A 23,838-nucleotide genomic window follows, 5' to 3' on the forward strand; every position below is an offset into this window, starting at 1 on the left:
TCACCATGTTATTAAATTAGGTAACAACAAAATGTATAAAAAATATCAAAAAATATAAAAATGTGAAAATATAAAAACTAAGAAAATCTTAAAAATACATACTAGAAAAAAGAAATTGCAATTAAGGGAAGAATTGCAAATGAGAGGAGCAGTTACTGACTGCAGCATAAGGCTATGTACAACATTTACAGCAATGTGTACCTGGCTGTGAATGATGAATGAATAAATGTAGATATGTGGCATGTTTTCACTGCAGTGTTTTAGTAACAGTAAAAAGATCTGTATTTGCTCCTGATGGGACTGATGATGGAGGATCTAAACACCTCTGCATAGCCCCGTGTTACTTAATCCATCCATTAATCAATCAAACTTTATTTATACAGCACCTTTCATGAGCCGATAATAAGACTGAACAAATTTTAAAAGACAAAACAAATACAAAGCAGAGTTACTTAAAATGGTCCTAAAAAGTAGTTTAGATTTAAAAAAAAAAAACAATAAATAGATAAGTAGGTAAATAAAATACAATAAAATGAAGAAGCATAAATAAAATGAATCAATTAAAGGATAAATATAAAAAAATGAGCAAACCAAGTACAGTAAGTAATGTTTTTTTGTTTTTTTTTTTTTGTTTTTTTTTCCTCAGGACGCAGCAGAGCTTCAGTCTGAATGTGTTGAATGAGCTGAGTGGTTTATTAATTCTGAACTTACAGTGGGTCCAGTTAGTGAGCTGAGCTGACCACCTTATTCTGAAAATATTAATGTAGTGTCATGGCATCCTGAGGCAGAACTACAGTGGAGATAACATTTCCGTTTTGACTGTACAACTTTCAAAATAAAGCCATGAATCTACAATCCATTACGGAATGTCATGAGATTAAATAATGATGGTTAAATATGCAATACATAAACATATGTTGGTTTCCTCGGAGCACAGTATCTACATATTTTACAAGGAACATCATGTGTGGTAAAACGAGCAACACTTTAACTGTACACTAACAATACACACATCGCTACAGAGAACCCTTTTTTATTCTGAAAGAGTCGCCCCGGAGTTTCCCGCCTACGAAGCGGAACATGGCGTGAACTTGTCTTAGAAGACATACTGTGTGTTTGATGAGTTTGCAGCTTCGAGAACTACAGCAGTGTCAGCACATAGGAGCAGACAGTGGACGAAGACACCAGGACTCAGCACGGTAAGGACCAGGTTTCTAACTGTTACCGGCTCCGGCTCCGGGGACACAGACGCACGATACGTGACCCTGCTGTATGTGACTGTGGCAGACCGGGGTCAAGGTGGTGGTGGGCACTGGACCCAGATCAGATCATCAGTACCCTGCTCATGGATCAGCTCAGAACAGAAAGGTCTCTGTGACTGTGATTAGTCTCTGTACCGGTCAGATCCTCCATCTGTAAAGGTCATATAAACATCTACAGTTTACTGTCTTCGTGATTCTGAAACAAATTAACAAGTGGAGAATCAGTGGGTCCTAAATGTAATCTAAATGTCTGACCAATTCAGCCGCTGAACACTGACTCTCTCTCTACAGAGGAAATGAAACATTGTTTCCCACAGGTGTGTTGAATTGTCTCTGACAGCAGTATACAGTTACTTCCTGTAGTGCAATACTGTCCTAGTAATCAGTCAGAGGGAGTGTTAACACAGTTTGGCTGGCTTGCTCACCTTCTTCTCTTCTGTACAGTATTTATTTGAAATATGCTGTAAATATGTATCAATGATATTTTATAGGTTACAGCTGTATATATAAATTGTAAAATTTGTGAATTAAACAAAAAACAACTTAAAATAACTTAAAAAAAAACTTTCTATTACTATCTTTTTTATATTGCACCGTGTGGGAAACTGCTCACTAAAATTCATTGTAGTTATATAATGGTGATAAAGATTCATATTCTGTTTGCATTAACTTTTAAAGCTTCATTTACTTCCACTGCTGCAGGAAGCTGGAAGTTAACTAGTTTCTTCATCCCTGAAAAAGGCTTGTTTTCTATCACAGTTACTGAATATTTTTTTTTTCCATTTCAGTTCAATTTAATTTATTTTGCACTAAATCACAACAGAAGTTATGTCAAGGCACTTTTCATATAGAACAGGTCTAGACTGTACTCTTTATATTATTATATTTACAAAGAGAGACCTAACAGATCCCACCATGAGCAGCACTAGGAGACAGTGAAAAAGAAAAACATCCTTTTAAGAGGCAGAAACCTCGAGCAGAACCTGATTCAGGATTGGGGACTCAGCAAAACTCCGGACCAGTAGTGTGTACTGTGTAGAGCTGCAGAGGACTCAGTGTGGTCAGACCCTCAGGATCATGTCCTGATCCTCAGACAGAACCATGTGGCTCTAAACTCAGCCTGTGGGGCTTTGATCCCATCAACGGTAATAACAGGACCAGCAGGTCAAAGCAGGTGATGTCAGGGGGAGAACCTAAATCCATCCTTTACTGGAACACAAAATGCACTTATACTATCAATCGCCTGTGTTTCCAAAAGAACCTGATTCCTTGGTCAGAATACTACACCACCCAACAGCTGCTGGAAACAGAAGCTCAGTGGTGTTTAGCTGCACCTAATGTAACATTTGTCCTGGTGCTAGATGTAAGGTCAGATAATTAGGAGTTATGATGGATTTATTACTGGGTAAAACTGGATGCCAGGTTTTAAGATGATGTTCCCATCATTCCCATAAAACCTGTTCAGTTTTCAGTCTCCATGTTCTCTCTAGTCCCTCTCTGGCAGAGTAGGCTGACTCCCTGAACTCAAGTGGAATATATGATTTACTGGTATGTCTTGCCCTCAAATAATGGACTGTATTTCTATAGTCTACACTACTCAACTCAACACCACTCTAAGTGCCTTACATTACCACTCACATTCACACAGCTTCTGTAGATTTTTTTTCTTGCCTAAGAACACTTTGACCAGCAGATTGGACAACCCAAGAATCAAATCCTTGACCTTACGCTTAGAGGATGATGCACTCTACCTCCTAAGCCTCAGTAGCCCCAGAGTCATTTCAAGGTGTTTGTACCATTTTACAGCTCCTCCTTTTCTAATGTTTAATAAGAAAATGTCTTTATGGGTGTGTGTCAAAAAAGGACCTCTGTTCTCCATAAATTTGTTCAGTAAATACAAACACAGTTTAAATAAAAGAATCAAGACTGATGTTCCCTCAAACAGTGTTTCTGAGCTATTACAAATGCTAACATTTTTCATTGTATGTATCACAATCACCCTGTGGCATTTTCTGTTTAAATTCAGGTTCTCACCTAACCGGTTCTCACCATATGCTCTGTGCATGTACATCCTGGACATAAAACGGGGACCTGAAGTAGTGGCCACACGCCCCACAGGGTACCTTTGAGTTCCTTTTTACACTGGTTGTGTGATGTTGTGTGCTAACTGTCATTTGCAGAGTGCTCTCTGACAGACAGAGGCAGCCGGACAGGAGGATGTGCTCACTACACAGGTTAGTAACAAACTGATACTGAGGCTCAGTCGGCCTGATCTCTGATGTTTGGTGACTGACTAAGAATTTGGGATGCAGGTGTTGTATCTTCCTGGGGTCAGACCTCCCCCTACAGTCAGATGATTCATCCTGCAGTTGTGGCTGAACACAGTCAGAGACTTCATTGGAGTTCATGGGAGTTTTAGGGAGGAGATGACACTTTAAGTTTTGTCTAGCAACTTTAAGTTACTGAGTTATGTGTGACTGTGAGTGATGAGTAACTCTGCCTGTGATAAAATAAATATTTGAGCCAATATTTCAAGAACAGCCTCACTCAGCTGAGGTTTTTTGTGCTATCAGGTCAGAGACCATTAAATATGAGTGATAGAGTGATGTACACTGTCGTGTGGGTATAGTCACAGGTACAGCAGACCACACTGCTGAGCACACTAAGCCCTGATGTTGGCTGTGGGGAAGTGTGCACTTGACAATGCGCCTGATGACCTTATTTCATACTGTATGCACACATTTCACCATGGCCATCTACCAGCTGAAGGATATCACTCTGACCTATGGTGAGGTGAATGAAGCCTCTCTGCTGTATGTGTGTGGATTACAGTCAGACCTCTGTTTCTGATTCTCCTATCATCCTGTAGCTGCTCTTTTTAATTCAGATTTAATTCTGAATTGCTTTCACTCATTTAGCAGACGCTTTTATCCAAAGCGACTTACATGAAGAGAAAGAAGAGCATAATAATTGTTAGCTGAGCATGTCAGGGTGTTAGAGGTGTTAGGAGAGGAGGTGCTCTCAGAAGAGATGAGTCATCAGAGATTGTTGAGGATAGAGAGGGACTCTCCTGCACTGATAGTATTTGGGAGTTGGTTCCACCATCGGGGAACCACAAAGCAGAACACTCTGGACTGAGAGCGCCTTGTGTGCAGGGATGGTGATGCCATGGCTGAGAAGGAGCAGAAGTCTGAATGACTGAGTTCAAGTAGATGGTGTAGACCCAGAGGTCTCTCTGTAGGCAGTATTAGTGACTTGAATTTGTTTTGGGTGGCAATGGGTAGCCAGTATAGGTCAATGAGCAGCAAAGTGACATGTCAGGATTTCACTGTCTATGAAAGGAGGCCCACCAGAAAGACAGTAGTGGAGGAGAGAGATAACCATGGTCTGTGCCATAAGTTGGGTGGTGTACTGAGACAAGTAAGGCCTGATTTTTCTTATTTTGTATAGAGCAAAGCAGCATGACCAGGAGACAGAAGCAACACGGTCAGAGGAGAGCTGGTCATCAAACATGAAACCCAGGTTTCTCATGACCTTGGTTGGGGTGAGAGTTGAAGAGATGATTTTGATGTTGATATTGTGATGGAGAGATTGATTGGCCAGGATGACTCAGAGTTCAATCTTGGAGAGGTTTAATTGATGGTGGCAGTCCTTCATCCTTGTAGATATGGGAGACATGCTGAGATTTCTGCAGAGAACGTGGGGTCATCTGGAGAGAACAACAGGTATAGTTGGGTGTTGTCTGCATAGCAGTGATATGAGAAGCCATTCAAGCAGATAATTGGTCCCAAAGATGTGATGTATATTATAAAGAGAAGGGGTCACAGTACTGATCTTTGGGCTACCACTTTAGGGAGGGGATGGGATACGGAAATTGTCTTTCCCATGACACACTGAAGGAGTACCCAGTGAGATAACATTCAAACCAAGAGAGTGCTTTGCCCAAGATGCACATATTGAACAGAACAGATAGCAGGATGTGGTGGTTCACCATGTCAAAGGTTGCTGATAGGTCCAGCAAAATAAGAACCAAAAACTGAGCTGCAGCTCTAGCTGTCCTTAGCTGTCCTATTACTGACAACAGAGCAGTTTCAGTTGAGTGGCTGTTCTTAAAGCCAGACTGATTTGGATCAAGGAGGGCGTTCTGTTAGAGGAATCTGAGACCTGTTTAAAAACTTCCCTTTCAAGTTGTCCTAGCTAAGAGTGGAGTTATGCGACCAGCTAATAGTTCTCACTTTGAGCGTGGTTGAATGAAGGCTGTGTGATACTGTTTTTTGAACTGTACTGTTATATACAGCCACCAGTTTGGGCACTAAAATGAAGTGCAGGGCATGACACACCCAACACCTGTTTCTAACAACGATGAGAGTGGAGTACAGGATGTTTTCACAGCAAGTGATTAGACTGCATATTACATACTTAGGATTGCTGAATAGGTTTGTAGAAGTAATGCTATTTAAATTGTTTATCCATCCATCTGTTAACTACATCCACATATGTTGAGCAGAGTTTGCTACGGGCCTGAAGTCAACAGGGTTTGGTTATTAGTTGTTTAACTGTAATTGTGAGGGCAAACGGTCACATAACTATCATATATTTAAATCACACACCTGCATGGTCACAACAACAGCTGCATTACTGGTTTGCCATAGATGAAACTGCCTCTTCTTTTTTTGCAGTGGACAGCCATTTGATATTTCAAAGTTGCACATTAAGATGAAACCACTGTTGTCTACCTGTTTAGCTGCAAACCACAGACAGACACAGAGTGTAGCTGGTGAACAGAGTGGAGGATTTAGCAGCTAAAGAGCAAAAGATTTTCCTCAGGCGGTGGTGGAGACCAAACACAGAGCTAAAAGAGAGGGACTATTGGACTTATATTTATCAGGTGGAGACAAACACCACTCCACATGGATCATCATGTAGCTCTGTGTCTGTTTGATGTGGAGATAAGAAACTGTTTGATCACATGTTCAACATATTACCTTAAAATGTGCTGATGTGTCAGATGTGTTTTCAGCTTGTGGTGCTGCTCTTGGCCAAAACTAAATAATTAACATAAGACATGTTAAAATGTTCTAATTAGACTCAATCAAAACCTCTGATCCAGAAACTGAGGTGATGCATCTGTGAGCCAAAATTAGGATTATGAATGATTGTCTCTTCTCATCACGTTTGTATGCAATATACAGTCACAGGTCCAATCAAAATGTCTGTCCCCAAAGAGTCATGCTCTGGTGTGGTGTGTGCTTCTGATACTGTAAGTGTGTGAGAGTTGTCCCTCTGTGCAACTACTCCAACAGTTTAACTCTTTACACACCTGTTAGCAGCCCTACAAATGTTGAGACAAAATGGAAGAAGCTGTTACTGTTGTAGCAGTTCAGTAAGAGTTAGTGAAGAACAAACTGACAAAGTTACATGTGGAGTATGACTTTCCCTTTATTTCCAAAAAAATGCCTGGCGCCCTCTGGGAAAGAGTCACTTTTAATACTGCTTCAAATGTCTACTTCAGTCCATATACTGCCATACTGAGAGGTTCTCAGTAACTTATTGGGGCCAGTTAGAGAGTGTATGAACTGCTAAGAGCAGCATTAGACAAGTCACAGTTTGATTACAGGGCATAGTTGTTGGTGCATGTTTATGTCTTGGAGGTATGTCAGTATACCTGCTACAGCCTGCAAACAGCCCAGCAGCAGCTGCTCCTGTTTTTGTTGTTGATGCCATTAAATCACAAAGTGAAGCAGATCTAGGATCAGTTTGAATCACCCACATTGCGAGGAAAAGGAATTGTTGACTGTGGGATTAAAGTAAACTTTCCAGTTTGTTTCAGTGAATGTGCATCCTATAATGACTGTGAACAAATGCCTCCTGAACCAGTCTATGTGACATGTTGTGTTTTCAGACAGCTTAGTCAGCTGCTCACAGTGTGGAGCTGGAGGAGGAGGGTGGATGTTTCTGTCTACCAGGCCACTGGTTGTCACTTCAGGCCCTTCTGCGCCACCACTTCAGAACCAGGTACACAGCTCAGTCTAAAGCTTTATAGCATTTAGACAATCACAACAACATGCTGCTTTCTGCAGTTTGTTGATTTCTGAACAGTTTCATCTGCTGGAGTTTTAGCAGTCAGTCAGAGGTTGTAGAATGGAGCTAGAGGTGACCACAGTGTGTCTGTCCAAACAGAGGTATTAGTAGTAGCAGCAGCAGTGGAAACAGGGGCAACCCAGCAATTTAGTATGCCATTCCCATCACATTTTGGATTAAAAAGAATGGACACTGGATTATACTTCTCATGATGCATCTCTGATTACATCCTCTCTGCCACACCTCCAGCTGGTGAGGAGGCCTTGTCATGACAATGAGACAGTGAGCCAACATTCAACTATACCAATACCCTGAAACTGAAGCTCTACAGCTACAGCCAGGAGCACTACAGAGCCCTGTTTTTTGAGTTTTATGGGTTGCTGTTCTTTATACTGTGCATACAGGTGATGTAACACACACCACCTGTCCCCATTCACAGACTGTTCCACTGATGAACAGCTGGTTCACAGGATTTTGACATATTCAAAAATCAGCTGACACAGATAGTAGCAGTCAGAATCAGTAATGTCAGTAGTTATAGCAATGTGGTCTTCATTATCAGGAACAGCTGAGAGCGGCTGCTCATGTTTTCTCACAGGGTCTTTGTACATTATTCTTTGTTATAGCACGATACGTGACACAACCTCATTGATATGAACGTACCCATTAAATTCCACCTGATTGACAAAATTAATAATCAATCATCAATTAATTATGCCCATCCCTAATCCAGTGTTTTTGGAGCTTCACATCAGGCACTGTATGTCAGGATCTCTGGGCCTCTGCTGCTCTGATTTATACTGTTCTGTTTTAATTTTTCTTCTCTCTCTCTCTGACTTTATGGAGGTGGAGTAGTATGAATGTTGCTGAGGTGCTTCTCTCAGCTGTAGAGAGGAAGAAAGGGTAGGTGCATACACTCAAATACTCTGTTTCTTTCTCTTTCGTGGTAGACCCCATCCAGATCCACAAGAAGAAACTGTTCCTTTGGTTCAGCCACCTTCCTCAGGAGGAGAAACAGTTTGGAGGTTACTTCAGCCCAGAGACCATGCATGTGGATCCACTGATCCTGGAAAGAAAGGCTGAGGAGAGAGCAGGATTTCTCAGCTTCCCTCTCCAGACCCAGACCCTCTCCAGCCCATCTGTGACTGTGAAGCAGCTGTTTGAGCCCACTGAGGGCTGGAGTGAGGGTAGGGGGGTCAACGTGCTGCTCTATGGGGCTGTGGGGACAGGGAAAAGCACGGTGGTCCGAAAGGTGGTGCTGGATTGGTGCACTGGGAAAAACTTGACCCACTTCAAGCTGCTGGTGCCTTTCTCCTGTGAGGACCTCAGCCAACTGTCAAAGTAAGATTTGTCTCTTACTCTGTGTCATAGTGGAATATTTCCCAAGCATCAGGGCTTCTGAACCAATCTAATGCATCATTATCAGCTAAGGTTTGGTGAGTTCAGATCCAGTTAGAGCTGCGGTGAATTAATCTTTTCGCTATCCATCACAGTGGCAAGACAAAGTAAGTGAACCATTTGTAATGATCTGCTCTTCTGGATAAATCTGGTCTGATCTTCATCAACGTTCAGTGATGAACAAACACAGTCTGTTTGAACTAATAACATACATAATTCAAACAGTGTAGGTGGGATAAAGTAAGTGAACCCCTTGGCTACTGACGTTAACAGAAGCTAATAGAAGTCAGGAGCAGGGTGACATTGGGCAAGAGGCAGATTATACCCCATACAGTCCATCACAGGGCCAACATATATAGGTAAACAAACATTCACACTCACACCTATGGGCAGTTTAAAGTTACCAATTCACTTGCATGTCTTTGGACTGTGGGAGGAAGGTGGATTACCCAGAGGAAACCCACGCAGGCACAGGGAGAACATGCAAACTCCACACAGAACCTGAAGCAGCCAGACGCTGTTTCACTGTCAGAGGCTATGGGAAGATGAGGAAACTGCAGTTCAGATCTTCTTTTACTTTTACTTTAGTGTTACTTTGTACAGCGCACAGTGTGAACACTCACAGAGGTGTAAAAGATTACTTCAGGACACAGTTCTCACTTCATCAGTCACATCATGATACAGTTTTTCAGCATCACAATGTGTATCGCCCTGTTTTCTGAATCGTGATGCATTGTGCCATGGTGTATCTTTACAGCCCTAGTCAGTAGACAAACAAACCTGAGCTGTGAGTTAGAGCTGCTCTGACTGATAAATACACTCAGATATCTTGAGTTTGTTCTTCACAAGAAGAATCTGCTGATGTGAACCAGGCCTCACAGATGAGATCTCAGAGACTCAAGATGAAGAACTGTTGATGAACATGAAGCTAGAGGTACAGTTACAGAGCCAAAGACAAAGACTGATCAGTGAGGTAAAGAAGATGCTCAGAGTCATCACTAAAGGCTTAAAGGAATCACTGGAGCTGGTTCACATTTCTGTTCATCAGTCGACCACACACACGTCATGGATCTTGGAGTCCAAGACAGCACACCACAAAGGAAGCTGCTGCTCTCCAAACAAACATCACTGCTCCTGAAGTTTGTCAAAGAGCAGCTGGACTCTCCACAACACTACTGGGAAAATGTTCTGTGACTGATGAAGCTGTTGGTGAAGAACATGCAGCTCTATGTCTGGTGTAAAAAAGGCTCTGCATACCAACATGAAAACATCATCACAGAGGTAGAGCAGGGTGGAGGGAGCATCATTATCTGGGTCTTTGCTGCATCTGGGTCTGGAGAGATCACCACCATTGAGAGGAAAGTTCCAGGATAATGTCAGGGTGTGTGTCCACCAGCTGAAGATCAGCAGGACAATGAGCCTGAACATCAAAGTAGATCTGTTACAGACTTCAGACAAAGAAAATCCACCTTGTGGAGTCACAGTCCAGACCTGAACCCAACAAAGCTGCTGTGGACTGAGCTCTCAGAGAGACGTTTACACCAGACATTAAAGATTATGTTCACTTATTACATTGTGTTTGTCTGTAGTTGTGACTTTAATGAAGATCAGGTCAGCAGGAACATACACAAGAAGTCCTTTACTGCCTGTGTCATACTCGGATTGAAATTGACTGCACTTATATAGCACTTTTCTAGTCTTATCAACCACTCAAAGCGCTTCACACACTATGGGTCACATTCACACACACATTCATACACCACTTGTTTTAAAACAAAGGGGTTTCTGCCTCTTAAAAGGAAGTTTTTCCTTGCCATAGTCGCCTAGTGCTTGCTCATGGTGGGATCTGTTGGGTTTCTCTGTAAATTTTATAAGATAAAGAGTACGGTCTAGACCTGCTCTATATGTACAGTGCCTCGAGATAACTTCTGTTGTGAATTGGCGCTATATAAATAAAAATTTGAATTAGAAATTAGACAAAGTGCATTCTAACACATTCACACACCGATGATACATCAGGGGCACAGCAGGGTTCAGTATCTTGCCCAAGGATACTTTGACATGCAGACTGGAGGAGCTGGGGGTGGAACCACTGACCTTCCAATTGGTGGGTGACCGCTCTACCTCCCGAGCCACAGCCGCACTGATTGATCAGGGAACACTTGTCTGCTGCTGCCTGCTCATTTGCACTGTTGTATGTTGTCTGTGTTGTGTGTTTTAATGGCGTGTTATGTTATTAAGATTAAGATACATTTTTTGCCCACCTGAATGGAAATTTGTCTTTGGCTTCTCTTCCGATGCAATGTACTCAAGTTGTCGTACTAAGCTGTTAAGTGATAAAGATACTTTCAACCAGGCTCCTGTATGACATTTTAACTATGTTTTGACTAATGCCAAAGGTCCTCAACTGTGTAAATTAAAAGCATCGTTGGATAGTGCATAGTTGCATAATGTATGCATTTTTACTGTGAAGCAAAAGACAAATTCGCTGAGGTGGACTATAAACTCTCTCTCATTCTAAGGGTTTACATAGTTTTTCTTGTGTATATTTCACTGCTGATTGTGTGTTAACAACAAAGTGAACCAAGTGACAACCCCCCTCCCACAGGGCGGCTTCCTTAAGGGACCTGGTGAGCAGGAAGTACCTCCACCTGAGAAAACACCCCCTGCTGAGTGGAGAGGGAAACCAGGCCAAGGATGTGCTCTTCCTCTTCAATGGGATGGAAAAGATGAACCTGGACTTCCGGATCGGATCCACAGAGCTCTGCAGTGATCCTAATGAGGCACTGCCCCCTGACGTGTTGGTGGTGAACCTGCTGAGGAAGTACCTGCTGCCTGAGGTCAGGGAGAGTCAACCATTGCTGTTCTCAACCTCTTCTCCACTGTGTCTCTGAAATCTGTTAGACTGTCATCTCTTATCAGGGCCATTAATGTGGAGTGGCACTGAAAAGGCAGAGTCAGGTTCAGATTGGTAATCTGTAGAAACAAAAATAAAATGTTGAAAATAGCTGAAGGGTAGCAAGTGTTTCCCAGCTGTGGAGGAGCCTGCATTTACATCAGCTCCAGGCATATTACTAATCTGAACAGGTATTTAATGCCAGCTTCAGCTCACAACCAACACCATATTTAGTTAAATCAAAGTACAAAGACGGATGCCCTAAGACAGCCTGCAGTTTGAAGGGGATAATCCTCCACTGACACAAGCTTAACAGTGAGCAAAGGTACAACTGCAGTAACAGGTGAAATTATTTTAAAAAGAGCAGGTGCTCTCTGCAAGGTGGTGAGTATGACCTGACTGTCATAGAAAGAATTTACCATGTGAGCCATTATAGTACAGGCCAGATTCTTATCAGAGCCATGCTGTATTCCTGCCAAAGCAGAAGGAATGAAAGTAACTGAGGCAGAACCAGCAGCAACAACAAAGCGTTTGTCTCTACAGTATGTTTAGTGATTGCTGGTGAGGAAGTTTTCTGTTGTCTGTTTGCCAGGCCAGCATCTTGGTTACCACCAGACTGTCTGCCCTGGACCGTATCCCTCAGAAGTATGTGAGCCGCTATGCTCAGATTTGTGGCTTCAATGACCCAGACCGGCAGCAGGCTTACTTCACCAGCCGCCTGCTGCAGCAGACCGGTGAAACTGCACATAATCACGAGGCTCAGGCTCTTATAGAGCTGCTTTACCTCAACCTCCAGAGAGAGAGCCAGCTGGCTGCAGCCTGCTTCCTGCCCTCGTATTGCTGGCTTACATGTGCTACCTTACACTTTCTCCATTTCACCGATGCCAACGCACCCATTCGCACGCTGACCGGCATATACACCAGTTTCCTCAGGCTCAACTTCGGCGGTGAGGTGCTGGGAACGGGAGCAGGGACAAATGAGCCCATTCAGAAGCACCAAAGTTCTCTGATGTTGTATGTGGTCCGTACAGTTGGTAAACTGGCGTTTGATGGAGTGACTTACAAACGAACATCGTTTTCGGAGAGCGAACTGGAGCAGTGGATAGGAGGGAAGACCAAGACAGACGAGGAGCTACGTCAGTTGGCCATGTTTCGCACCGATGTGCTGGACTTCTTCTTGGCTCCCTGTGTAGAAAGTGGAAAACATTTACCAGAAGCTCTCAGTCAGAGTGATCAGAGGCACTATGTGTTTGCTGTCCCAGCCATGCAGGAGTACCTTGCAGCTCTCTACGTGGTTCTAGGAGAGAACAAGTCGGCTCTGGAGAAAATGACCAGGCAAGTGTCTGTAGCCATTGGTCAGGCAAGTGAGTCCAGTGATGTGAGCGCCCTCTTCACCATCCTGTCCAAGTTCATCCCCTTCCGAATATTTGCTGTGTTCAACCTCCTCAAGCTTTTTCCGAAGCTCTATGAGAAAATCAGCAGCCACAACAAAGGCAGCATAGCCAGAACCATGGCAGCCGAGATGTTCCGCACCGAGGACAGCTACAACGAGGACATCCTGGATCAGGTGGAGCAAAGCCTCCTGGGAGTACATGGCCCTCAGCCTCAGCGGTCCAGTGAAAGCCAGCCCTTTGAACTCTACCCTATCTTCATGGGTGGCCTGTTGCATTATGGTAACCGTGTCCTTCTCCAGCAACTTGGCTGCAGCATTCAGAGCACCACTGTGGTCCAGATCACACGGGCCCTCAGAAAGTACCTTGTCAGGGGTAAATATATATGTTCATTTCACTCTTTCTTATACAGTATGCCTTGTTCTCGTGTTTGAAAAAGTTGAAAAGCGCCAAAGTCAAGTGTACTTCAAACTTTAAATATCTTGACATAGCCTTTAGGGTAGGCTGGAAACTTGGATGATGGATGAAACAGATGAGACCAAGTTGCTTGGCCCGGTGGATAGAAAGTTTCAAAAAACTGTCGGATGGAAGCAGAGATAAGAGCATGGTTGTATGGAAATTATGTAATACAGAATTTGCACATCACTGAAGCAGTTCAAGTCTGTGGTATCACCTCAATGCTAAACCTGTAGCAAAGAGCACGGACGCCTAGTACAAGGAAGCAGTATTGCCAGTCTTGACCAGATGACGGGTTTCAGTGCCAAGATGAGTAAGTCCACGTCTGACAAATTAACAAACTCACTGGAGAAATGGATTGCAGTGGACAGTGGACTAGACAGGGATTAGAAAAGGCGCTACAGATAGCATCGTCTGACCCAATTTATGTACTTGAAAGTACTGTCTTTTATTTAAAAAAACACACAAACATGTTTTCTAGAAGTTTACAAAAAGGAATAAAATAAATGTTATTTTGTTGTTTAAACACATGTATTCTTTGACTCAGTCCTCTACCAAAATTTGAATTGAAGAATGTTGCTTCTTGTGTCAAATATTGGTATGCGATTAAAATGCAATTAATTAATTACAAAGCCCTTAATTAATTTGATTCACTTTTTAAAATCAAGTCCCACCACTAGTATGAAGCTCAGTCTGGTCTTTTCTACCCCTACTGCAAAAATGGCTCCTGTCACAGGATGAGGTTACCAATAAATGTCCAATAAATGAGTTGTTACTCTGTGATAGTAGAAAAAAGCCCTCATGTGCATGAAACCAGATATAAACACGGTGCATTTCTCTAATTCCCAGATGCATGTATTTTAATTCCATTTCAGACAGACAGCTGTATGGATGTATTCTAAGATTCTTTCTTATTTGATGCTAGAACTCAGCAAGCCACAGCCACCAGAGGAGCTGATGGATCTGCTGGTCCTTCTGTACGAGTTTCAGAACCCCAGACTGACTGCAGAGGTTCTGGCTTCAATCAGAAGCATCCGCCTCGCTAACATTCGTATGACATCACTCAAATGCTTTGTACTGAGCTCTGTGCTCTCATGTACCCCTGCAAGGTAAAGTATGTTAAAGACTAGGTTGTGAACTAGGTCAGCTAAGTCGGGATCAAACTGCAACCATTAGCAGAAGAAATTCTCCCAGTTGTCTGTCAGGTGACTGTGGTCTCCAAAGGATTACTCTTACTGACTTCTCACCAAACACCATCATCATCTGGTGTATGACTCAGAAATAGCTAGATGAATGACAGCTTCCTACTTTGTGCTGATTAGCAAACATTAGCATGCTAACTATGATGATGATAACATTATACCTGCTAAACATGTGGGTTGCAGGGAGCTAAATCAAGCACTGACACTTGTTAGCTGTAAACTAACATGAGGAGATTAGGAGTGTCTTGATGTGAACTGTTTGATCTTGCAGCAGATTTTCTCAACTCTATTCAATTCAGTTCAATTCAGTTTTATTTATATAGCGCCAAATCACAACAAAAGTCTGTATTTAGAGTTTTTACAGTATTTACAGAGAGAGACCCAACAAATCCCACTCTGTCTTGGTGTCCTCCTGTAGTTTCCACCTGGAGCAGCTGGACCTGTCCTCCTGTCTCCTGACTCAAGACATGCTTCAGATGCTGTGGCCTGCCTTCAGACACACACAGGACCTCAAGTGAGACAAACTTAATAACTCTTATCTCAGAAGGAGAGAGTTTGTGTGTTTCCTGCATGATGCTGAACACTGAACTTGTTTCACTAGTACTACTACTTCAGCTGAATGAAGTTATATGTCTCTACGTCACATTACATTTGTTTGTTGATCCATAGCTAAATAAATCTATGAAGGTAACACAGATCAGAGTCCAGATTGTAACCTGTTTGCACTTAAACTAGATGTTGCTCAGTGAATAGTTGTTGGCAGTCACAGAAAATCTGATTTTAAAAGGTGAGCAGTTCCTGTTAGCTCCTAACATGACATCTTGTCTCTGCCTTTCCAGGTAAATATCACCCTAATAAAAACAGCCATAAGCCCTCCCTGTTTGTAGAGTTGAACATGGCATGATGCTGGGTCTGCCTCAGAGAGCCATGGACTATTTGATCTGAGAGCATGGGGATGTGTCTGAGAACAGTGTGTTTGTGCAGAGGTTAACGAGAGGACACTGGAGCTGGTCTTACACTGGATTTTTGAGGCTTACTCAACTTAAATTTGTTCCTTACAGACAACTCGGTGTCAGAGCTGTTGACTGTCAGACATACTGTGTGTATGGCTGGTGTTTCTTCAGACACCAGTATGATTTATCTGTTAGGAGCTGAAATCTTTATGGGTGTTGGTGCTGCCTTCAGTCACACTCAGTGTTTCCTCCCTTCCTGAAGGCATTACTCCACCACACTATGCTGTATGAACCTGAAATACTTAGATATTAATTATTCTGACACACCCAGTGAAGAAACACTGACTGCTGCTGAGAGGATCAGATGGTTCAGATTTCTTCACAATAAAATATGTGTACTGTATGAGCCATGACCACTGACACGTTTACTTCACAGTGTTAAACTGTTGTTAAACTGAAATGCATTGTGGTTGGCCGAATGACTCCCATGCTAATCTTGCATGTGTATGCTGTGTGTGTTATGATTGTTGTGTCTGCCTTTCTCTGTTGTCCTCAGTCTGCAGTTTAACAGCCTGGGGCCTGAGTCCTGCATCCTCCTGAGAGATCTGCTACTAGACCCCAAGAGTTCTATTAGAGCTCTACAGTAAGACTATACTTTTATGTCCTAATATTTTTAACCTGTGTGCAGGTCTGTGTCTCTGTGCAGTGAATATGTTCCCTGCTACCTTCAGGTACCCATCAAGTACAGTGCATACAGCATTATATTTTGCCTGTGACTCCATAGAGTAGCACATAGTCTGCTTTTGAATAGTAAGAAGAAAAAAGTATATGGAATATGAAGGGCAACAGGAGGGTTAAGGTCCTCTGATTGCTTCAGCTGATATTGTGATGGTTAATATTCTCAATTGTGCACTAAGTCAGGTGACCACAAACCAGAGTAACAGTAACTGTCCGAGGGCCTCAGTTGGTTACCCAGCCGTACAGGTGCTTCTGAGGTTAGTCTGTGTGTCTGAAATCTAAACAAGACATTAATGATGCAGACCTAACCAATACATGTGTGAGTCACTTACGTTAAAACAGAGAGAGAGTGTCAGCTGACAGCTGTGTTTTGGTAACCTTTAATAAAACCCTGTCACAGCACAGTTTTCATTTAGTTCAACTAGATAAACAGTTGGCTTTTTCTGGAGATACATAAAGACTAACAATCAGAAAATTGGGTCAGCACTATCTCCACTTCCATTCAACTACACTTCTACTCAACTTGTCCTCCTCTGGGAATCTGTTCTCAAAATATTTACTACATTTCTTTGCACCTGGGATCATGAGTGTGTTCTTCTGTCAGTCAGCACAACATATCAGTACAATAAATGTAGTTCAGTTAGAGTCATAATGTGGGATTTGGCTAAGCTCAGCTTGTATTGGAGACAAAGGTCTGCTTTTGTTCACTTTTCAGTACTTCTGTAAGTCGATCTCTGTGGTTTGGAGTTTAGTTTCACTTCTGGTTCTCTGTAACAGATATGAGCCCCTCCCAGGTAAACACCTACATCTTTTCTTAGAGTTCAAAAAGCTACCTCAGAGCCACAGCAGACATGCTCTCGCAGGCTGACCAGTAAACTGAACATCATGAGTTAAGTCTGTGAACTGGCCCTTTAAACTGGGGAGCCAGCAGAAGCCTTTTATTGTGAAGCAGCTGTAGATGTATTTGTTATGCGAATAGTAGTGCTGTGTTATCTGTGCTACTGCCCTACACAGCAAAATAGTGGTGTGACTTAGATGTCACGGCTGCTTCCTGTGTGTCCCTCCTACTAGTCCATAGGTCCTGATATTTTCTGACCATCCAGTGTCAGACGCAGTCCCAGTCATCAGGCCCCTGATTGGTGCCACCACTTGCATGTAGACTGTGCTCTGAGTAGAAGACCATAAATGTCTCATTATTCCACTGTGTTGTCCAGTCTGTGTGACAACCCTCTGCTGGAGTCTGGAGCCTGCACCCTGCTGGAGGCCCTGCCACAGAACCAGTCCCTGACCCACCTGTCCTTGATGCACACTGGGCTAGGGGACCAGGCGGCCCTGGAGGTGGCTGAGAGGCTCCAGCAGCACACGGGGCTCCAGGAGCTCAACGTGGCCTATAACAACATTGGAGACAATGCTGCTCTGGCTCTGGTGGATGCCTGCAGGGAACACGCCAGCATTCACACTGTGCAGTAAGCAGCTCCTCACTACATTTCTTCAAAGACAAACTGATTAGATTTTAGCTGTAGCACATGGAATCCAGGTCTCAGTCAGTCTCTGTGTCTGTCTCTCTGTAGCTTGTATCTGAACCCTCTCAGTGATGTGGGAAAGCAGTCCCTGTATGTCCGAAGTGTTCCCACAAGTCATGGCAGCAGTGGCCGACGGGTCAAAGTCCTGGCCTCAGTCACTGAAGGCTCAGACATCTCGGAGAACTGGCACCCCATCCTTAGTGTGATCCGAGAGAACGCCTCATCCTGGGACCGCCAGCGTGTCAAGCAGCAGCTTCAGGTACATGCTCACAGGGCTTATTTTCTCAAACTTGACCACTGACTGATTGATGTACAGACAGGTGATGAAAGGAGGGAAAGCCCTGTGTTATTCCTCCAGAACAGCGCTCAGTGTGTGGAGTTGACTGAGCAGATGAAGAGCTCTCCTCTTAAACATATGCCTTCATTTATTGTTGTTGTGGTGATAAAACGATTCACATCACTTTCACACTGAACCCTCTGGCTCTGTATTCAAACATCTGTGTTCAGGATCTATCACCAAAATAAACACTGTTTGTGAATTGGTTTGTATGATCCTCCTGTCCACAGGAAACCTACAGCAAAAATCCACTGTTAACAACAGATAGTTGTAGATGGTTTGGGTCCAGTCCTTAAAAAATTGGAGATGAAAGTATTGAGTGTGTTTTAGGCACATTATCACATAACTGCCCATATTTAAAGTCAGGTCTCTGATAAATCTGCAGTAACACAGCATGGTTTCCATCACAGTAGAGAGAGGATGATCCTGACTGAAGCAGATCTCCTGGCTGTTGGACTGCTCAGTCAGTGTAACTAAGGACTAATGACTTCACATGAATGAATTTAAATGAAAAGTGACCTGAGATAACTTCTGTTGTGATTTGGTGCTATATGAATAAAACTGACTTGAATATAAGAGGCTAGCTATTATGGTTCCAGCTCAGCTGTGATGTTGCTTCTTCTGTCAGTTTTCTGTTCATAGACTGTAGGTTAGAGTTTGATTCAGCAGCTGATCTGGGAGAGTTAATCTCTTCATCTAGCCTGTTTCTGTTCATTTATCCAGCATCAATCGTTAAATAATTTACTGGGAATTTTCCACTCTTTGTGTACTTGGAACACTTAGACACGATTGGAACAACAGTCAGGGACGTTCAGGAGAGGAGTGTGAAAATGTTCCTACATGACACATCTACTGTTAGGCATCAGACAGTGACCCAGTCCCCCTCTGTGCAGGTCTTCCTCAGGGATCTGGAGTGGGGGCGTCAGCAACAGCAGAGCCTGTGGAAGAGGCTGCACTTCCGCAAGGTGGAGAAGGGAGTTCGACAGACTCTGCAGATGCTGGAGAAGAACACTCTGCCTCCATCCACAGGATACAGAAAGTTACTGAGAAGCAGAAGGTGAAAGGAGAGTGAATGTCTGTTGCAGCATGTCAGGTCTGAGTCTGAGTGAGTCCACACAGGAGAACAGTCTGCAACCAGGACATACAGCTTCACTACTAAACAGGAAATGACTTCACTCAAACATACTTACTCAGCAGCTTAAAGATCAACTCAGACTTTTCTTCCTCAGCTCAGAGAACACAGAGCTCAGCCACACATACTGTCAGTGTGAGGATGACGGAGAGATGGTGCTGCCACACTGGGTGGTGCTCTGCTGACAGTGTGTAAATGTATCTGAGGTGGAGGAACACCTTTGACAAATAAATCTCTTCCCTTCACACAAACCGAGCCTACAAAACAAAGTGCAGTAAAACAAACAGTAGGAGGTTCTGTACGCAAACATTCACCATTTCATATGTGATAAACAACAACACATGGCAGAGCCATAAATAAGACAGTATTAAAATAAAAAGACTCAGGGTTTGAAATGATAAAAAGCTGAAATAATAATAATGTTACTGTTACTGTTAGTCCAGCTAAAGCAGCTGGCTAATGGTTCAGCTCTTTATTATAAAAGGCACTTTGTTACCTGCTGAATCAAAGTTCCAGTCAGTGTTCGAGTGTACACAATATTCTTGCATTAAAAAAGAAAGAGGAAAAACAGAAGCTGCGGTATCCTGACTTCTACTTTTTAATATGGGTCAGTCTCAGAAACACTGACTCACACTTCCCATAATGCAACTGGGTATTTTCTCTGTTAGACCCTCTCAGGCAGTGGAAGGCTGGAAAGTTATGAGGTCTGTCCCAGGCGTGATTATTGCTAGTGAAAGTTAACACAGCTTATCCAAGAAAGGTGTTTGTTCCATCAGCTGCTGTCCAAATAGAGTTACAGCTTCCCATTATCTTCCTCTGTTCTGCTCTCTGCCCTGTTTGCTGTTGGTCAGTGTAAATTCAGGTGTCAGAGAGACTAGTGTGAATCCAGGTTTTTGTCATCCAGGTTTTTGGCTGCCATGTTGTTTGGAGCCACATGCTGCATGTTACATCTATGCAAAGCCATACTGATGACATTTGAAATGTACTTTTTAAAACCATTCAAGTTATTTTATTGTTTCTCCATGGACAGTTTCATATGAACAGATGAAATGTTTCCTGTGTTTGTCAGTAAGCGTGATCTGTCTCTGTTCATTCATTGCAGCCTTATTTTAACACCAGCACTGCTCCTCTAGTTAATGGTGGTGTATAACCTCAGTATTGTGTTTGTTTTTTGATTGTTTGGTTGGTTGGTACTGACTGAAATCTGTTGCAAACTGTTCAGTACCAAACTCTGGCATCAGATGTCGAGTTAGAGTCACTGATCCAGACTCTGATCAGACTCCCCTCTATAACCTGAGAGCTTCAGCTTCTTTGTTAAATGAACAAAAATTATGCAGAAAAACATGTTTAAAGTTTATGTGTCAGTTCATTTCTAACCAGCAGAGTGAGTTTGGCTGAACAGACAGTTGCATGATGATTTGTACATTTGAGATCATGAATGGTGTAATGCTGCCAGAATGTGCTGCCTGTTCTGTGTGTATATGTAACAACTGACCTGTGCTCTAATGTAAACCTGGTGTATTAAATGTTTTGCTGCAAACAGCATTCTCTGAGTTATTATTATTCAAACAGAAGATGAGGCAGTGGGTCGGGGTTGGACTGTAGGGTCACTACTGACACATCAACCACAGTACATTTACTACACTACACATGACTGCGGTAAATATACTGTCAGTTATCCTCAACACACATGACAGTGCATTATAGTGAATACAGCAGCAGCACTGCAGGAAGTACTCTGAGCTGTGGTGGCTGTGGCTCAGGAGGTTGGTGGTTTGATTCCCAGCTCCTCCAGTCCGCATACCGAAGTATCCTTGGGCAAGATACTGAACCTCTAGTGTGTGTCATCGGTGTGCGAGTGTGCGTGTCTGTGTTACATTGTATAGAACAAGTGCTGTATGAATGTGTGTGTGAATGGGTGAATGTGTTCTGTAGTGTGAAGTGCTTTGAGTGGCCGAAAAGTACAGTCCATTTACTTCAGCACAGTGTAAAAATACTGTTGCAAGTTTAAGTCCTGCATGCGCACAAGTACTATCTACAACATGTATTTAAGTATCTAAAGGGCTGGTTTGAACTACCAGCTCCACCCTGGGAACCAGTGAACAGATGGGGGTCACAAAATAAATCAAATAAATGAATCTGAGAATAAATCAAATTACAGAATAAATCAAATAAATCAATCTGAGAGGTCACAAAAAACACAACAAAAACATTCAAACACAAATTCAGTTTTGGATTTTTCTCAGTTTTTTTTTATTTGTCTTGTTTTTCTTTTCTTTTTTCCAGATGTTTTTAATTTAGTCTCTTTGGGCCTCAAACATTCAGACTGAAGACTGAAATACAAACCAACCATTAAACTGAAATGCAACCATTAAAAAAGTTCAAAGGGGGTGGCTAAAGGAATGATGTAATGAAAGATGGAAAACTGCTTAGTTTCACTGCTTAGTTTCAAAATGCTCAAGGAGGAATATTAGAAAAACAAGATTTCTATTGATATTTTCAGAAATCTCACTACAGTAGTAACCTCCCTGTTTGCTAGAAGCCAAAATGCAAACCACTACCATATTTTGGGGGATTGTCCTGCTATCAAAGACTATAGGAGAGAGATACACAGTGCCTTACAAGATATTTTTACTTATGTAAATACCCCAAGAAAGTTAGTCTGTATATTTTGAGTATATACCTCCTAAATGGCAAAAAAGAGAGAAGTATTTAATTAACATATAGCAGGTGGCTAGTAAAAAGACTCTTAGAAGAGGAGAGTCCAATGTTAAATGCATGGATGGAAATCACAATGGTTACAGTATGGAGAAGATAACAGCATATATTGATCAAAATTTATTGATCACAATTTATTGACCATTGATTAATCTGTATTAATTGGTAGATCACACCCTACTCGTTCTAAGTTTTTTCTTTTTATTTATTTTTTTCCATGTGTTTTTATGTGAGGATATCTGAATGTATGATATATACATATACCATACAGAATACGTCCAGTGGAAATGTTTGTTCAATGCTGGACATCAATAAAAACTAGATTAAAAAAAAAAAAAAAAGAAGTTCAGAGGAGTCACCTGACTGGGGCCTCAGTTAGATACCACCTTCAACCAGAGAGGTTGTGAACCACTGCTTTAACTCTTTAATGATGAGATGTATTTTATGATTCACTGTTTTAGGTAAAACCTCCAGCTCCAGCTGTGGTGCAATAAGTAGCGCCCTCTCCTGGTAACATGCTGTTATTTCACACATGAGGCAGGAGAACTGATCAGCTCAGATCAGATCAGCATTTACTGGTTTAATATTTCATGATGTCCTCCCTGCAGTGGAAAGTGTGTGTAGGTCTTTTTATGTACTGAAACTCTCCATCAGCAGAGCACTGCAGTGAATTATGTTCACATGACAGCTCTGTTACTAACCCACTGGTTGTTTTGCTGAATGAAATGGGTTGAGGTGATGCAGATAAAAAAAGGAGACAGAGAAAACAGAGTTAAAGAGAGAGCTCAGATATACCTGATCCTTTTCAGACAGAACACTGTGTAAAGACTTTCTTTACTGAATGACATTTTCATATGTTGGGTTAACTGTTATTTTGGTCCACCCTGAAGACCTTTGTTTTCTTGGGCTTAAATGATTTTATACCGAGCAGATTTAGAAAGCTCATTAGGGTCTATGCGCTCAGCTCATGTGTCATGTAAGAAGACAAATAGTTATTGTGTGTTATTGTGCACATCAAAATACCCTGATATGACTGACTGAATGCAGCCTTTTCAGTTAGGTCCTTTAACATAGACAGCATCATTAGAGACAGTCTCCTCTGGCAGTGGTGTGTATACATCATCTGTTTTTAAACACAGATAGAATGCTGTGTATTCTTACCTCATGATGTCCCCCAGAGTCAGCCTCAACTGTGCTGTACCTCTGCACTTTAAACTGTCAGCTTTAAACTTTTCTCTGTCATAAAGCTTATAGAGCTGGATCAGACCTGAACCATCCCCTACATATGCTGCTATAGGCTTAGGCTGTAGTCAAATAGACGTTTTTGCTTATGAAGGTTCCAAACAGAGTGAAATGACCTGGAAGTATCTGAGTCTCAGCCATGATCTGAGCTGGCCAAGTCTTCTAAATGTTAAAGAAAGGAGCTTCAGTGCTTCCTATCTTATCTCCTTTAGCAGAGGAGGCACTGGATTGGACACTGTTTGTGGAAATGGTATAATTTTATGAATGGACAACAGTGCTATAATGTATTCTATTTTGTTACTTAATTTGGATCAGGAACCATATAATATTGTACATTTATATTTGTACAGTTAAGACTGATGGAGTGATATGAAATAGTGAGGTGATGTATTATGTTCTGTGTAGAGAGTACAGTCTGGACCTGCTCTGTATAAAAAGTGTCCTGAGATAACTCCTTTTGTGAAGTGGTGCCATATAAGTAAAACTGACTTGACTTTAAAGGTTTAAAG

At 42.3% G+C, this 23,838-nt stretch overlaps 1 protein-coding gene across 3 annotated transcripts; it reads left to right on the forward strand.

Moving 5' to 3' along the window:
* Nucleotides 1–1,056: 1,056 nt before the first annotated feature.
* On the forward strand, nucleotides 1,057–20,909 carry nlrx1 (NLR family member X1). 3 transcript variants are annotated; one of them, XM_018700528.2, is made up of 12 exons: nucleotides 1,057–1,199; nucleotides 3,443–3,496; nucleotides 7,165–7,277; nucleotides 8,294–8,684; nucleotides 11,350–11,581; nucleotides 12,230–13,403; nucleotides 14,410–14,593; nucleotides 15,105–15,200; nucleotides 16,196–16,282; nucleotides 17,592–17,843; nucleotides 17,949–18,159; nucleotides 19,131–20,909. In XM_018700528.2, the coding sequence occupies exons 1-12, from the start codon at nucleotides 1,120–1,122 to the stop codon at nucleotides 19,296–19,298; spliced, it is 3,042 nt and encodes a 1,013-aa protein (XP_018556044.1). In that variant the 5' UTR covers nucleotides 1,057–1,119; the 3' UTR covers nucleotides 19,299–20,909. The 3 variants fall into 3 exon arrangements, with proteins under 3 accessions (XP_018556044.1, XP_050921695.1, XP_018556052.1); XM_018700536.2 differs by lacking the exon at nucleotides 1,057–1,199 and adding an exon at nucleotides 1,211–1,368; XM_051065738.1 differs by lacking the exon at nucleotides 7,165–7,277 and having other exon boundaries at nucleotides 1,111–1,199.
* The last annotated feature ends 2,929 nt before the right edge of the window (nucleotides 20,910–23,838 follow it).

This window comes from Lates calcarifer, linkage group LG21 (genome assembly GCF_001640805.2).
Source record: "Lates calcarifer isolate ASB-BC8 linkage group LG21, TLL_Latcal_v3, whole genome shotgun sequence".
NCBI classification, from domain to species: Eukaryota; Metazoa; Chordata; class Actinopteri; family Centropomidae; genus Lates; species Lates calcarifer.